Raw genomic sequence first — 17664 nt, 5'->3', positions numbered from 1 at the left:
TCATTTATGCATGAACGTAGTTAAGGGGCGAGAAGCATTACATGCTGAGCTGCTGGCTGTAAACTTTCAAGCTTCAGTGGCAAAATAAGCAGAAACGTGAGGCTAGTTTAAACTCTAAATTCTCTCCAGGTTTTCAGAGAGGAGAATCACAAAGACAAACCTTTTTTTCTTTCAGGTAGTAGCCGATGGCGAAGTTCCTGTCTCCTGACTCACGCTCAGACTGGAATCTGTCACACAAAGAAGAGCACTCCCATTACAGATGAAGGTAGCGTGTGTGTGTTATTTCAGTGCTGTGCTGGTATTCACAGACCTCGGCCTTCATGTGTACAACATAACCACAGCTCACGCAATCATGTGATGACACTGCAACACGAGCCGTCATAAATCATGCAAACCTTTAAAACCTCATCAGCACCTGTGGAAGTCCTCAGCACACAACAGATGTGGGTCACTGAGGACCAAAATGATGTTTCTGTAAACAATTTTCAGCCTTTTTGTATAAAGAAAAGGGTTTTTTTTACACGATTAATTATTATTGTTGTTGTTCTGAGCAGGTATTATAAGACAGTCCTGCTTATATCTGACTTCTCGTGAACATAAGCCATTTAAAACATGGCCTGTGTGCTTGTTAATTTGATCCCAGTTAATTAAGGTGTTTTTCACAGTTTATGCTTCCTGTAATGAGCCTGTGAAGGTTATTACGGTGGTGTTTAGGTCAGCTCGGTTCGGGGGTTTGCAGGGCAAGGATAAGTAAACTTGGGTGATTTTAAGGAGGCGATGTGGAGGGAGGACTTACGTGGCGTTGCTGAAACCCACATACTCGTTTCCCGCCATCTTTTTCAGAAAGTTCATGACCTGGAGGGAAAGCAGGAGGAGAGTAGAGATGAAAAAATGATCCAGAGGTTCATGTATGGAGGTCAAACACTACAAATGATAAGAGCTGCCAGCTAAACAGCACATATAAAACATCAAGAGTCCCTCTAAACCTATTCAACACACACAGAGGTGCAGATAATTAAACCTCAAGAGAAAATTCAATGTTTGATTTCACGAGTACTGACTCTTTCCTACACGAGAGCATTGACTGCACCAATAAAAACATTTATGAGGAGGAGGGGTGCTGAGGGTGCTCACCAGCCTCTCAAATAATGGCTACAAGAAAAACCAACACAGTGGCAGCCAGAGATGGGCAGTAACGCGTTACTTTTTTCAAGTAACGAGTAAAGTAAGGGATTACTATTGCAAAATCGGTAATTAGATTACCGTTACTTTCCCGTAGGAACGCTGCGTTACTAAAACCGTGAGTTTTTTTGCGAGAATGTCTCACGACAGTGACGTAAGCGAGTGCGCCGTTGGTGACAACAGCTGTGTGCAGATCAACAATGGATCACATATCGATTGTGGGAGAGAGTATGAGCGTGCAGCGTTTAAAGCGTGGAAGTACTGACCTTACTTTGAGTTTGATTCCGTAAAAAGTGACAAAAACATTAGCGTCCGTCGTGCGTGGGAAGAAAACTTCTTTTTACAGCGAAAAAATCCCTAAACTTCCAAGCAAGCACCGAGTGCGCAACGACGTAATGGGAAATTCACAGAGACACTCGCGGATTCTTCAACTGACCGCAGCACACCTGCACCAGGGTAAACCTCTGCCTACCGCAGTCCTGCTTTACAGGTGAAAATAGAGCAACAGGACCGCTGAGTCTTTGACTTTATTTATTTTCTGCTGTTTTTTACTTGCATCTATTTGAAAGACTGAGTGTAAACACAAAAAATATTTTATTTTATGTGCTGGAATGTGCAGAAAATAGGTTTAAATGTTAAACTAATTTATTCAAGTCAGAGAATGTTGCATATAATTAAATTTTTGCTTGATGCATAAAGTTAAAAGATTAAAACTGATAAAACAAGTTAAAAAAAAGAGACTTTTCCATTTGATTACATTTTGTATGATGGATTATGTAGAAAAAGTAGAATTGGGCTGAAAGATCTATCGCTTTATCACCTCTTCAGGTTGTAAATTGTGTTTTTAAAAGGTAACTAAGTAACTAAGTAATTAATTACTTTTGAAGATAAGTAATCAGTAAAGTAACGAGATTACTTTTTGGGGGAAGTAATCAGTAATTAGTTACTGATTACTTTTTTCAAGTAACTTGACCAACACTGGTGGCAGCGAATGCTCAGGTTGACCCTTCAAAATGAGGAGTCTGAAACAAATGAGCAATGTCGCTTTTATACATCCACTGGTCATTTTATTAGGTACACCTTCAGATCTGCCATTATTTATCATGTCATAGATTCAACAAGAGATTTTTGTCCATGTTGACTTGATGGCATCACACAGTTACTGCAGATTTATCAGCTGTACATACATAATGTGAATCTCCCATTCTACCACATCCCACAGCTGACCCTATCGTCTGACTGCCACAGCAGAAATAGAGTCTTATCTCGTCAGACCTGGCAACATTTTTCCAATCTGGTATATCCAGTTTTGGTGAGTCTGTGTGAAGTGTACCCTCAGTTTCCTGTTCTTAGCTGACAGAAGTTATACCCGGTGTGGTTTTCCACTGCAGTAGCTGAGCTGGTTAAGCTGGTTCAAGGCTCAGAGATGCTCTTCTGCATACTTTGGTTGTAACTGTAAGTGTTATTTGAGCTACTGTTCTATATTGATGCATCAGCTCGAAGCAGACCGGCTGATTAGAGAGTTGTGCTTTGAAAAGGTGTACCTAATAAAGTGTCCAAGAAGATTTATTTCACATTTTAACATCAGGTTATGACGTTGTTAGATGAACGAATCACACCTTGACAAAGAAAATATAAATGAACTTTAAATACTTGTGGGTCAGAGCTCTGACCAATACTCACATAGTCAAATTTCTCTGCGTTGCTTACACTTTGCTGCGGAGAAAACAAAATAAAGAGTCGTTAGCACGGTTCATTTATAGAGAGAAATCTCAGAGGATAAAGCACATCACAAAAGATTTTATAAAATGATAAATGATAATTCTGACCAACTAGATTTACATAATTAGCAGGCATGAACAGATCTGATTACAAATAAAGTGTAAAAATCACACGAGCTTTGCCAAGAGTTCAACAAACTATTAATGCGATCAGTTTGCGGATAGATTACAAAGAGGGAAGTTTGAAGGGAGACTTAGCAGACGTGTTCATGACATCTCACTGATTCCAATCCAAACAGTCAAACCTGTTTTTAATATGTATGACATTCCTGACTGTGTGCATGTTTCTACAGTAAGTCTGCAAGATGTGGGTGTATGCAGGCAGGTGTGTATTATAAGTTAACACTGTGCAGGTGTGTGAGTGTGTGTATATTTGAGGTGAAGAGGGAGGGAGGTTTGGCCTTCGTCACAGCTTGTAGCTCGCTGATGTCCCGCAGAGAAAACACAGCAAAGGAAAAACAAAACAAAAGAACATGGCCACACATGCACATTTAAAGTGCTGTAGCACCAGTTTTAACTTTACTTGTAGAGTTTTAAAACTGTGGCACTGATGGAGATGTTAAAGAGTCACTACATGAAGTTTCTACAGAGCTGATTGGAGGAGAATAAAAAAAATAGAGAGAAGGGAGAGGAAGAGGATCAGGGGAAGTGGGAGAGAATGAGGAGATAGATATGGAAAAGGAAGAAAAAATTACCAACGTCATTTGACCTGCTGCTGCAGTCATTATTTCCCACAGTTCCTAAGTCTGCAAAATATGCAACATACAAAAACAGCAACAACATGTAGCCTTCAAGCAGCATGTAACAACAGTTTGGGGGCATACTGCCACGGCAAGCTCCTCACGGCGGGTTTCCCCACCGAAGGTTAAAGGCTAACTGTGCAACCTCACCAACGGCTTTACAGTTAAAATCAAAATCAAAAGCAACACATTTTAAAAAAAGAGACACTGATGAGCCGATGTGGACACAGACACATGTTCTGAGTTTGAGTTTAAGGCCTGAGGACTTCAAACTGCATCATTAATTAGTAAGAAAGCTGTGACTGAACCTGTCTGACGGCTGTGAGCGTCTAAGGAAGTCCTCTTTGTATCACATGGTGGTTCAAAAACACAGAACCTGATCAGCTCAGACTTTAGTGAGGTTAATGTTAACTCGAGCGTGCCTGCAGAGCCGGAGTCCAGACATGTTCAGTAAAAGTTTTATGATTCAAGAAGCAGCGAGTTCAACCAAGCCGGTGTTGAAGCGTTAAAATCTGCAGTTCCACTAACGTCCACTTGAGGCCGACTCAAGCAGCGAGCCAGTCCCTGCAGACTTCCGCGTTAAATCAACTTTACAGCAGAAATAATGTTCGGAGCCTGATATAAGCAAGTCGTCTCCCAGGCTTCACCTCAGCCTGTGTTTGTGCTCTTGGAGTCTCTTTAATTCAAATAAAAATGGCGGCTGAGCAGTTAATTGTACTAACAGACCATCCAGGAAGGATTGGTGCAGTTTAGATGAGTGAAATTAGAGGATTTTATTTGAATGTTATTCAGCGGTTAGCAGCTATCTGTGCACTGCACCCATACAGTTTATGCTCCTGTTCAAGTCTGGTAACTTCTGACTCCAAATGTTTAAGTTCATCTTTTTTTAAAACAGTTTTTATGCATAATATTCAGCACTTTACTTTTAAAAAAATAAATAAATTTGTGGCTTAAACCCAATGTAAGCTGGAACCCACAGCTGCCCTCAATTAACAGTATTATAATTATCTAAATGATTCTTTATGTTTCTGTAATTGTTAATCCACCTGTATGTGAAAGCTCTTTAATCTAAACTGTATTTTAGTGATAAAATATAATTATTATCGTTATCCATAAATTTTTGAACTTATTATTTTAAAAAAAAGAAAGGAAAAAAAAAAGAGAAAATAGTAAAGAAGATTTTTTTTATTAAGATGCCAAATTATTGTTATTTACTTGTATTCCTGATTACTTTCTGACTTCTCAAAGAAATCCCGTGTGAGAGCTTTGCATGACTGGGTTGATGGTGTTAGTAAAGCTGTAATGTCACATGACAGTAAGGATAAACTGTAGTGAGAAAAAAAAATTTAGTCCTGATTTTGGTGCAAATTCAAACTTTTGAAGCAGTTTAATGGGTCTGATGGGTGTCTCTGTCCGTGCTTTACAGTTTAAACATAACAGAGGTGTCAAAATACAATGTGTGGAGGCTTTTATTGCCAAAATTTAATTGAGAATCAGTGCAGCCTATTTTTCCCTGGTTTAAGAGTGTTTTGGCTAACCTAAACATGTCCAGACTCCAGCTCAGTAGGAAGCATTTAGTGACTCTGACACATGAATGATAAACTGCCTGCAAAACAAACAGTTTGTTTTGGTCCTGAGAAAAACGATCCAGCTCTTGATGCTAAAAGCTGTGGGTTGCTTTTATCACAGGGTTTCCTGCTCTACCTCCTCCTGCAGCTAAAAACAAAGCTGATAAGAGCAGAGAGTGAAACACAACAATAACACCAGGGTCATTGAACTGAAACACAGAGCAGTCGATTATCTGCAGATTTATTTTATATCATTCAAACATTTAAAATGACATGCAGGCGTTCGTCCATCTGATGACTGATTTTTGTGACTGTTACTCTTGCATCTGCTCTCTCGAATGTTTCAGTTTTCATTTTAGCTTCTTTTCGTTCATTTTTACTGCGATGCTCTTATTTTGTTATAAACCAAGCTCTTCCCTTTTTCTACCTTTTCTTTAAAAGCACAAAGTCATGCAATTAAATTCAAATAAAGCAGAGTTGGAACAAATGTTTGGTCATCCATCTACAGAAAGTAAAGGTCAGATTATTAATGGTTTAGAGGGATTAACATTTCCTGTAGTTGCCTTTGCCTCTGGGTTGCAGTGCAATTAATCAAAATCTAATTAAAATCACGATTTTACAATACAGTGCAAAGTTTATTGTTTCAAAAGTTCAAAAAGTCTGTGGTTTTTCCATCGGTTCTTCTTTGCTTTCTGCTCGTCTACCATGCAGGTCTCCCAGATACTCACCTAAACTCCCTAATGTGATGACCGTGTGTCACTTCACCTTCTCCGCCTCTTTTGTCCCTGCGTTTATTTGTTTTCATTTGACTTAAATTTAAAATTCATACCCCTGTAAAAAGACATTTTTTTTAAATTTCAGTAAATAAACGTGATTACTATTTTTGTCGTAAACGTGGAGTCCTGCCTTATTTCAGTTCGGGACCAAAGGACCGGAGAGAAGACAGCGTTTAGTCTAAAAGCATTTTTGTAAATGAGCCTGCTGCTGTCTCTGTTTAAACTAATTTTGTCCTCTGCTTTGATTTAAATTAGGAGTGTTAAGAGTCTGCACTCCCCTTTGCTCAGCTGCTGTTTTTCAATCGCGACGCAAAAGCTGCGTGATAAACGTCCCTCTAATGTGAAGCTAACAGATCACGAGGCAAAGTGTAGTCACTTTAAAAACGGTTCATCTGCAGGGTGAAAATGAACAAGAAGCACAAATAGAAAAAAAAGATCGAATGAACAATGTTACAATAACATGTGGTCACTGAAAACACACAGACCTGAGCTACCTTTAAATACAAAAAGATCCAAATCACTCTGAAGAGCTTCCTTCTCTGGACTGCTTCCACTCAAGTCCAACAAAAACTAAAAGTAACACCTTGAAGCTTTGGCAATATATCAATGCAGCTGGGATGAATCACTTCATTAGTCATACAGGATAAAGTCTAAGTGCTGGGGACAGAAAAAAATAGGTCACCTCCAGAAAAAGCTGCAGCAATCGATCGTTAAAGTGAGTCATGACACAATAAAGGGGGGTCAAACATCTACTTGAAAGGCTTTAAAGTGTTTTTAAATGTAACTCTGCCAGAGGAAAAGCCTATGACAAAGCTGGCATTTAAGCCAGGTTTAATATCTCCTTTGTTTGGGGGGTCAGACTGTGAGCTGCAGCTGGTTTGATCTCTCACCAGAAAACTTACTGAATCTACGTTAAGGCTGAGATAAAATCTGAAGGTGTGCATTTTAACCTGTGCTTGCTCTCCGTGCAGGTTATTTTTAGTCTGTGTGGTTGAAGCGTGTGAGCTGGAGCAGCTAAGTGTCCTTCAGGAGGGATTAACGAGACTTTTAATCACCACAACAGGACACACGCCTAAGGGCAGTAACTTACAAATACCTCGAACTGAGTCAGTCGTAAACACGAGAACACAGTGGAAAGAAAATCATGAGTTTCACAAGAATCAGTTAAATAAGTCAGGAAATGGCAGGTAAATCATTAAAAGCAGGTTAATTAACCCCCAGACCCACAGCCTTACATTACCCCTCATTTTACCTCACTGATAAAGCAGCTCAGTGACGCCCACATTACAAGGAATTTTCTGAGGTTTGAGAGGAAGTGACACACAGACTGGACGTAAACGAACACAAACACACAGAGGAGGAGGACGAAGTGTGACTGCTTTTACCTTTATGAGTGAAGTACAAACAATAGCGCCAGCATTCACCATCGGGTTGTGCGGCTTATCTGCAAAACAACGAGAGCTCCGTTAGCGTGCTACGAAGGATCAAAGTGCAAACATTCGGCCTGAGAGCTGTGCATATACACAGATCAGAACACGAGGGTCAAGTGCATACACAGTAAACACTGACTCAAGATAATACAGAGAAACACAGCGGAGGCTGTAGCAGCTGAAACAGTCACAATATCTGATTTGAAGTATAAAACCGAACAAGTCTCTATGTAGCTTGCAAAAAAAACAGATGTATGTAGTCTAAGGAGCTGAGAAAGAAATGAACTATACTTCTGTAGGTTTTGTGTATATATGTATATATATGTAATGCTACTGTTAAGTGTTTATAAGCAAGTTTTTGTTGTTCATACAGTGGACTAACAAAGATTAAGAAAAAAAACAGTCCAGGCCTACTAAAAACCACCCACAGGGCAGATTTTTGCTGTAATGTGTAAAGAAAAGTGCGGCCTACTGTATCTAAAGTGTAACTTTCAACCTGACTGTTTGATGGCAACTGGCCGCTTGTTGATGTTTGTGTAGCTGTAAATGCAGGAATGTGCTGGTGGGCTGACAAAGTGTGTTGCAACTTGCTGCTGTATCTGTGGTATGCTGCTGATGATCTAACTCTAACCGTCAGGACTCTGTGTACATCACACAGCCCAGTGAGAACCATCTGTATGTATGGACAAGTTTAAAACTTATTGTTGTTACTACTGTAGAGGAGTGCAGTGTTTACAATGTTGTGTGAGTGTGTGGAGGCGTGGACAGGGACATAGTGAAAAATAAATCCAGCACTTTCCTCCCTCAGATCTCTGAAAGAGCTTGAACGCTTACATCACCTGAATTTCCTTGTGGTCATGTGATCTGCTTACACAACATTATCCCCTTGCAGGGCTGCCCTGGCAGAAGGCGGGAGAACACAGGAAGTGACCATGACATGTCTGCAGTGTGAGCCTCAGCCTGGGGATTCTGGCATTTCCTCTCAAAATGCCCATTTTTGAACAACCCAACCACGTGTTCTCCCACAATGCATCTGACTACTCACAGCTCTCACACTCGTTCTAACCAATGCTACAGCTAGCTGAGCAGCGATGGCAGGCCGTGATAGCCTCCCCCATCAAGCATCGCAGTGAGATGCAAGCGCACGTCCTGATAAAAGAAGCCCTTAGTCTTTATTAGCCATGTGACTGAGGTTTAATAAGCTGAACTGTTTTTCCACACACCTACACACAAAAGCAACACACGCCCCCTTTTGCTGGCTTTTTTGGGCATGTAAAAAAAACAGCTAACACAGACTTGTTAAAAAAACACCTATTCAGGGGGTCAACATAGGCCTGCATGTTTTTAACCCTACAAAAAGGTAGAGTGCCAAGACATGTGGCCAGGCGAGGGGGCTGCTTCGCTGGATTTCTGACTCATTGTGATTTAAGAACATCTGACCCTCGCATCATATCTACCACTTAAGTCTTCCACCAACTTCCTGTACCCTGCACTAGCTCTTCATCGCTTTACTTGGAGGACAAGGTTTAATAAAAAGTCCAAGACAACTCACCATCTTCATTCAGGAAGAGCTTGTTGAAGCGGAGGCCGCTGGGCTCCTTCCCGATGAAACTGTGCACGTACTCCGTGCTGTGGTCGTGCACGGCGACGGCATACTTCAGAGGCTTCACACAAGACTGCATGCAGAAGGGGACCTTAGTGTCTCCCACCGTATGTCTGCAACAAAAACATAAAGATAGGACGTTATCAGAGCAGGCCGCAGGCTGCGGGTTCAGTGATTAGAGACAAGAAGAAGCCAGAACAGACACGTGAAAACAGTGAGTGTTTCACAATTTGTAGGAAAGGCACGATAAACTGAAGTAACACTGTGTAAAAACAAAACCGTTATCTTTACAACTGTCAAGGTTTGTTAAACAAACTTTTATGAAAGTTTACAAGCACTAATCAGAGAACAGGGTGATCAGAACGCCTCCTGACATAGTTACTGAGAAATGGTTATTTCTTTACACGTGTTTTGTCTTTTCTGGGAAATACAAGTGGGATAGAATCAACAGTTTTAACCAGCTTGAACCAGGACCGCCATACAATAATTAAAAAAACAAACAAACTGGTTAATCTAATGCTTCTCTGAAATATAAACACTGACCTTCACAAAGATTACTGCACTAAAACAGGTACTATAACGTATTATGTAATATAACACCTTAATTTTTTTTCTGCGGTTGCCTGGTGACTGTAATGATTTATTTCTGCTGTCAATGACCTGCTGCAGGGAGCTATGCCAATTGAAGATTAATTGTCCAACAGAGTTAACCTCTGGGTGACCGTGTTTGAGCATAAAGGTGATTGCATAGGTCGCCCTGGTGGGCTGCAACTTGTCTCCTAGCAACCATTCTCTCACAGATTGGTAAAGACTTGCAGATAACTGCTGTTGACTTTATAAACGCAGATTACCAACAAGTTGCAATTCATCTAAATCAGTCTGTGCGATGAGCTCAACATGTCAGCATCTCTTTGGAGATGAGCATATATACAAGCAACTGAACTCGACTCAGCTGCTTGTTTTCTGATTACGTTCCTGTGTAAGAGCGTTCGGTGTCATTCTGCAGTTAAATTGCTGTCCTTTAGCAGCTTTGTCGCTATTTGTGGAAGAAATTCCGTTTCAGATCTTTGAGGTTCTGGCTGGAATCTAAATGTAAATAAATAATGTGGATTTCTGATTTCTGATTTTGCAGACACCAACAGATTTGCGATTTTCATTGATTTAAAGTTAATTTTATCAAAAACAGTTTGCATGAAACTCCAACTTGACTTTGCTTAACTGCAACCTGATAACAGTCTAACTCCATCTTACTGGTGTTTTAATCACCATCACAGGCCTAGTCCCCTAGTCTGCAAAGCAACTACATCAAAGGTAACACCATCACTATTCTTTGGGTTGTGCCACCAACTCTAACAACTAATTCTAACCCAGTATGACTCCAGTAAGGATGTTAGGATTTCGGGTATTTGCATCCTTGACCTTATTCATTCAGTCACTTTGTACAGCTCGTGACCACAATTAAGGGCAGGACTGCATATCAACAGGTAAATCCAATCAAAAAACAGCAGTTAGAATTTACCGATCTGCTGTGGAAACTTCTGTTTCTTCTTCTTTCTTTAGGTCTTAAAAAATCTTAAGATAAGATGAAGGTGACAGAGTAAAACACAGCACCATCTCAGAATCATTAACCAGGTTTCCTGAGGTTTTAATAAAAAAACAATGCGTAAAAACTGTCCTGTTAGCGTTCCTCACTTCACTCCTGGAACATTATTGTGTTATTATTTAACCAGCATATAGCTGAACATGGCGATTTCACACAGCAACAGTGTGTGAGAACCATTAAGCGAACATTAAGTATTAATGTGCTACCAGCGTCTCACCTCTGCCCGTCCACCGTGCACAGAGAGACCGCCCACAGGTCGGGGCTGAACTTGGCCAGCTGAGGAATGTAGTCTGCAACCTGAAAGAGAGGGCAGGCAGGTGAGAGAGGAGGCAGGTCACCTTACACTGCTGACGTCTGCCGAGGCTCAGGCTTCAGCACACAGCACACACACAGAGCTGGTAATACACAATAACAAACCTCAGAAGGAAGAATCCACCCTCGGTCATTCAAAATAAGTTAAATTAGGACAACATGCTAATTTACCTTCAGCTACCATCATGACAGTGGCTCACTTCCTGCACTCTTATTATTCAGACTAACAAGGCTCCCTTTAAAAACAGTTTCATATTAAACACGGCAAACACCTGTAGTTTCTGTGAGTTAAAAGCTCTAAAGAGTCCCTTTTAAATAGTTCTTTCTACTCTTGGCTTAAATGTTTCAGGTTAGCACAGAGGCCCAATATAAGATATATAAGGATCGCCTTAAACTAATAATCATGCAAAACTACTCTAGAAGAGTCCAGGAATAAAAACATGAGCTGGAAACATCAGATCAGATTCTTATCAAATAAAAAGAAAGTCTTCATCTGGTCTAGCAGAGCACCAGTTTGGCTTAGAAGCCGCCATTTTTCTACAGAGAAGACTTTTACAAACAGGAAAACACAGCTAGGGAAGCAGCGACTGAAATTGTGAATTGATACTGATGTTTAAATTTAGGATGATATTTTATTTAAGTCTTTCTTTTGTTAGTGATTATTTCCTCTTTGTTCAAAGGAACAAGGAACGGGTCATTTATCTGATGTGACACCTTATAAATACAGACCACTATAACCAGGGCTGAGTCTGTATTTCTGATAGATGGATGTTTGCAAACTGACTAAACACAGCCACTAATTTCGCCTCTGCTTTTTTAAAAATTGTTTTAGTTTAACAGGTCAAACATCCTCCCTCCTACAACCCTGCTGGAGTAAACAGCCCTCTATTAGATTGTTAGTTTTCCGTTTAATTTAGGGATATTAGCCGATATTTCTCCTTTTTATGACTTTGCTGACTTTGTTTTGAATGCCTGAATGTTTTCACAGCGAGCGCCAAACAGATGACGCAAACAGAAATATGCTGTCAGTGAAAATCCTGCACTCTTCTGCGAAAGTGACAGCTAGCTCACAGCGGCCTCAAAGATCCCTTTAACTCGTCTGAGGGCAGATTTTTCCCTTCGAGGCTCGACTGATCCAAACTTTCGACTGCACCTGAGAAGAGACTGATGGTAATGGCTAAATTATAACCATGATGCAGAGAGAAAGAAAAATCCATGGATCTAAGGACACACCTGCCCTCCAGTGAGATTTTTGGCATTCTCATACAGCTCATCAATATGGGAGGTGAAGGACTGGAAGTCTGGGATGACGAACTTCTTGCGGAAGGCCTGAGTGAGCAGGACAATGTTGCTCTGGACACACCTGATGAATAAATCACAGAAAGCATGCTAAAACATCGGGACTGCATGCAACTGGAGGTAAAGTTTGCAACCCTGAAGTCTGACAAACTTTTGTGACGTGTTTGATGAAGAAGCTTCATCAGAACAGTTTGATCAGCAGCTCATTTTGTCCTGGAAGGAGCCTGATCCAACATGAGCGCACACACTGATGAATGAGAGATTTCACACACTGTAAAACCATGAAGGAAGTAACCAAAGCTAAGCAGCAGCGCCAGCTGGGATGGATCAGTTTAACTGACAACTATGTTTGAATCAAACCCCCAAATCTTATAAACGAGGGCTGTTCCATACATCGCACGTTTTGTGTGTTAGTGACGTGACTTCAGGAGATGAGTTTGAGGTGAGGAGGAAGAGGACAACATTTTATTAAGATGCTGGCGGTGTTATGTTTCCTTTGTGCTTTTGTTTCTTTGGCGAATGGGACCCCTTCCCCAACAACACATAGTTAAGATGCTTCATATCTTGAGTCTGAAAGTGCAGGCAGAAATTAAAGAGCTATACGAGCACATGAACGCCTACGACCTCTCTCCTCCTCCACCTTGATATACTTCCCAGCCACTGAATTTAAATATAGTGGAGGAACATGGCGGCTTCCACAAACCACAAACCCATTCCTATATTTTTAATGGATTAAATGTAAGTTTATGAAACACATCAATTTGTTGGAAGACATAATTTGCACATTAATACATATCTGTATATATTTATACTATGAGTACTTAAAAAAATACTAACTCTGTACCTGTAGCCCTCACCTCAGTAGTGATGAAGTGCTTTGAACGCCTGGTCAGAGACTTCATCATTTCTTCACTACCAGACACACTGGACCCACTACAGTTCGCTTACCGTCCAAATCGCTCCACAGACGATGCCATCTCTCATCTCCTCCACACATCACTCACTCACTTGGACACTAGAAGGGGGAATTATGTTAAAATGCTCTTCATAGACTACAGCTCTGCATTTAACACCATAATTCCCTCCACACTCACCACCAAGCTGGAGCATCTGGGACTCAGCTCATCTATGTGTCAGTGGATCTCCAACTTCCTAACTGGCAGACCACAGGCAGTAAGGATGGGCGGACATGTCTCAGCCTCCACCACTCTCAGCACTGGAGCCCCCCAGGGGTGTGTTCTGAGCCCCCTGCTGTACTCTTTGTACACATATGACTGTGTGGCCACTACCAGCTCCACCACCATCATCAAGTTTGCTGACGACACCGTCGTGGTGGGCCTGATCTCTGATAACAACGAGACGGCCTACCTGAAGGAGATTAGGAATCTGGAGAACTGGTGCCAGAGGAACAACCTCCTTCTAAACGTCAGTAAGACAAAGGAGCTGATAGTGGACTTCAGCACTAAGCAGGAGAGGAACTACCAGACCCCCGTCATCAACGAGTGCCCAGTGGAGAGAGTGGACAGCTTCAAATACCTCGGAGTTCACATCACGCAGGACCTGTCATGGTCCTGTCACATCAACACCGTGGTGAAAAAGGCCCGACAGCGTCTCTACCACCTCAGACGCTTGAGAGACTTCCAACTGCCCTCCAAGGTGCTCAGGAACTTTTACTCGTGCACCATAGAGAGCATCCTGGCGGGAAACATCTTAACCTGGTTCGGGAACAGCACCATGCAGGACAGACGAGCTCTACAGAGGGTTGTGCGGTCAGCTGAGCGCACCATCCGCTCCGAGCTCCCTGACCTGCACTCAATCTACAGCAGGCGGTGCTGGACCAAGGCCAGGAAGATCATGAAGGACCTCAGCCATCCCAACAACAGACTGTTCTCTCTGTTGAGGTCAGGAAAGCGATTCCGCTCCCTGAAGACCAACACAGAGAGACTGAGGAGGAGCTTCTTCCCGCAGGCGATACGGTCTCTCAATCACACCACCACACAGTACTGACCCACACATATGGTTCTTACACACACACTGGACATTCTGGACATTGTTTTTGCACAACACTGGTCACTATATTCTTCATTTCCGGTTAATACTTGTACAGCTGCTGTTATTGTGTATATATTTATTTATATTTAGATTTCTTCATACATTCTTATATAGTTCTATATTGTGTATTGTGTATTTTGTTGTACAGTTATTTTATTTTCAACTTTAATTTATATATTTTATCTTATTCTTTCCCAGTTAAATTTACCCTTCATTCTAATTTGTGTTGTACAGTTATTTCATTTTTAACCTTAATTTATATTTTATTCCTTCCTAGTTAAATTTACCCTTTTTAATTTTTCATATTTATTTCCTATCTTATTCATAGCCTTTCCTTTTTTTGTTTTCTTTAGGTCACGAGCAGTTGTCCAAGCATTTCACTACATATCGTACTGTGTATGACTGTGTACGTGACAAATAAAATTTGAATTTGATTTGAATTTGAAAAAGCTCAACCCAAAATAAACTGTCCCTGATAGAAAATATTTTCACTTTCACTATGTGACAATGTTGTGTAGCACCTGACGAGTTAAAGGGTTAAGTTATTTCAGTTATTGTTAAGCAGTTATTTTTTACTTTTACTTAAAATTTCCAGGGAAAACACTGCCTGTGCTACTTTTGTGCTCACATTTTACTTGTGCTGTGTCACTGTTATTGCTGCTCCTGGCGCCTTCTTTCAATATATTCCTACTTTGAAGTAGGTAATATGTCATCGGTGACAGTAGCTCACTCGAAAATGAGAATGAAAAACTCCCTTGTTTTTCTAATGCTGCTTGCAAGCATGAAGAAAATGTTCAGTAATTTCTGGCTGACAATTAGAAAGACCAAAGAAAACAGTCACAATTTCACATTCTGTTCACTTTGGGTTACAAATCAAGCGCACCACCTTATTTACAGCGGTGTGCTTTCACCCCTCCTGAAAGCCGGAGAAAACGTAATCTTCACTCATGCTACAATGAAATGAAGGCTTTCACTCACTGCAGCAAAATATTGCTAAATATGTTAATTTTAAGGAAATCCTTTTTTTTTTTTTTTTTAAAAAGAAGAAAAATGAATGCTTTAAAGTGAGTAACTGATAGCGTTAAATAACTGATCGAGCAGGCCCTGTGAATGAAAAGCTAAACTAATTCTGCACAATCAACTGCCTACTTCACACTTGATGAATATATTTTTGTACTCATATAATAAGGAAATTCAAATACTTGAATTTGCTTATTAATAACACACGACCATCAATATGTGCTGAATTCTTTTTGAGGCTGCTGTCAGTGCAGTTTCCTTGAAAAAATGAAGAAAAAGGTGGAGATAAAAAAATAAATAACGCCATAACGAGCAGCCTCACTTCTTGAAAAGGTGCCTGTCCAGTGTAACGCCATCTGAAGTCTTCTTTAGAGTTTCTTTCAGTGTTTCCATGCACTCCTTCAGTCGTGGATCTCCGGAACGAAGCCCCGTGGCTTTCAGTGCCTAAAATTAATTAAACAAAGAAGTTTTGGTGAATATTTTCACATTTTTAACACAGAAGTCAAAACTGTTTGGATGAAATATTCACATGAATACTAGGAGTGAAAAAATGTCAGTTTACAGCCAACCAGCAGGTTTCTAGTTTTTATGTTTTAATTAATTTATTTCAATTAAGTAACATGTCTCCTAACACCCAGTTGCAGTGCACCATAATAACTCTGAATGTATGTGACCAAACTGAATCTGAAGGACTTACTGTGAGAAATTTGTGAGCAGGAATCGTCTCTTGACCTTCGGCCACTGTGTAGAAAAGCAAATCCTCCAAACTCGGGAGAATCCCTGCGTTTCTTCTCCTGGGATAGAAAGAAAAGACAGAAAGGAGGCAATGATTAAGTCCCCAAAGCAGTATCGTCACCTAAAAGCACTTTACACACGAGCTCTGATATAAAGTAACTGCAGCCTCTCAGGGTCGTTGACACACAGCAGAATCGCCCTTTAACACAAACCACACTATACCGTATTCTCACTTTTCAAGCCAGTGTAAACACAGAGCTTATCTTTGGCTGTTGATACAGCCATTTACACATTAGTGACGGATCTAATAGAAATAAGCAGGCCAAGCGTTAGTGACAAAAGGTGTGTGTGTTTGTTTATACAGTAAATCCGAAAAACGGCTTTACTCTTTATAAAACGCCACATTACTGAGTCTATCCTTTTATAGATGTAAATGAAACAGCAATGATGATGATTCATGAGGAGATGAGATGACAGATGTACTATAAACAATATGACTGTTTGTATCGGAGACAAAGTTTAAATTGATACTTCCGGCGCCGTCTCGGATGGCAGCCTGTCTAACATGCTCTCTACAGAGAAAAGTGTGCGATTACAGGACTTTTTAAGATGTGCAACTGCAGCCTGACTTAGCTTTTCCTCCTTACCTCACTGGCTGAATATTCGTGGGTATGCAACCCTGCTGTACTCATGCAAATAACAGAAGGAGAAATCCTGCTTCACCTTCGGTGTGAACGCACCCGTGCCAAATATTTAATGACTGTATATAATGATGATTTCATCTGCAATGTCTCAGTCATGCAGTAATGCTGTGATATACTGTAAAACCTTATCACTACCAAATAATTATATTTTTTTGCTTTATTTATTAATCACACTGTTTTAATAAACATATCACACTTGATTTCATAGAAAATACTGAGAGTCTCCATCACATACTGACATCAAGTCTAAAAATATCCACATCTCAGCCACTCTTCATGTGATGACAGCTTGGTTTGACCAGCTACTCCAGGAAACACATCAGCCTGTGTTAGATACGGGTTCCCTGATGGGTTTCCTGCAGTAGCTGTACCTACTCTTATCTAAAGCACTGAGAAACAAAGACTACAAGCTAGAGCAATAACTGCATGTTGTGTTGCTTTCATTAAGCTTCATTATTTCAGACAGGAAACCTGCTGACCCTGAGGGATTATGTGAAGAGTGTCTTGGGAGTGCAACATGTGCATTAGCAAAGCAAAAACCAATATCGTACATCTCTGTGGTGACGCCACCCTGTCCATGTGAGTCTTCATTTCGAGGTCAGGAAATATCTCATGAATTTTTTCCAGCTCGCTGCAAAAGGAACGACGTGGCTGCAGGCAGGCAGCTGGAGGCTGCCACAGATGTGGATTTAACCCCCCAAAAAAGACTCAATCATTAGGATTTCATTTTTTTATCTGATGACAGCTGCAGGGCTGCTACTTAGTAGGAAAACTTGTGAATTTTTACCAAAGACACCAAAAATTCCTGCATTTCTCATCAGTTTGTAAATTGTGGCATTGGTATTGTGTAAGGTCAAAC

General features: G+C 40.7%; 1 protein-coding gene across 3 annotated transcripts in view; it reads right to left on the bottom strand.

Moving 5' to 3' along the window:
- Positions 1–17664, bottom strand: part of glsb (glutaminase b) — a 43133-nt gene that overhangs the window by 17187 nt on the left and 8282 nt on the right. For all 3 annotated transcript variants that reach the window (XM_004559117.6, XM_004559118.5, XM_076875256.1), the window contains exons 2-10: positions 16064–16160; positions 15689–15810; positions 12229–12358; positions 10901–10980; positions 9030–9193; positions 7433–7491; positions 2866–2898; positions 797–855; positions 161–227 (exon numbers count right to left, since the gene is read on the bottom strand). In XM_004559117.6, coding sequence (XP_004559174.1) covers positions 161–227; positions 797–855; positions 2866–2898; positions 7433–7491; positions 9030–9193; positions 10901–10980; positions 12229–12358; positions 15689–15810; positions 16064–16160 — 811 coding nt within the window. The remainder of the gene's footprint in view (positions 1–160; positions 228–796; positions 856–2865; positions 2899–7432; positions 7492–9029; positions 9194–10900; positions 10981–12228; positions 12359–15688; positions 15811–16063; positions 16161–17664) is intronic.

The sequence above is a fragment of the Maylandia zebra genome, linkage group LG16, assembly GCF_041146795.1.
Source record: "Maylandia zebra isolate NMK-2024a linkage group LG16, Mzebra_GT3a, whole genome shotgun sequence".
Taxonomy (NCBI): Eukaryota; Metazoa; Chordata; class Actinopteri; order Cichliformes; family Cichlidae; genus Maylandia; species Maylandia zebra.
This window is presented reverse-complemented; position numbering and strand designations above follow the sequence as displayed.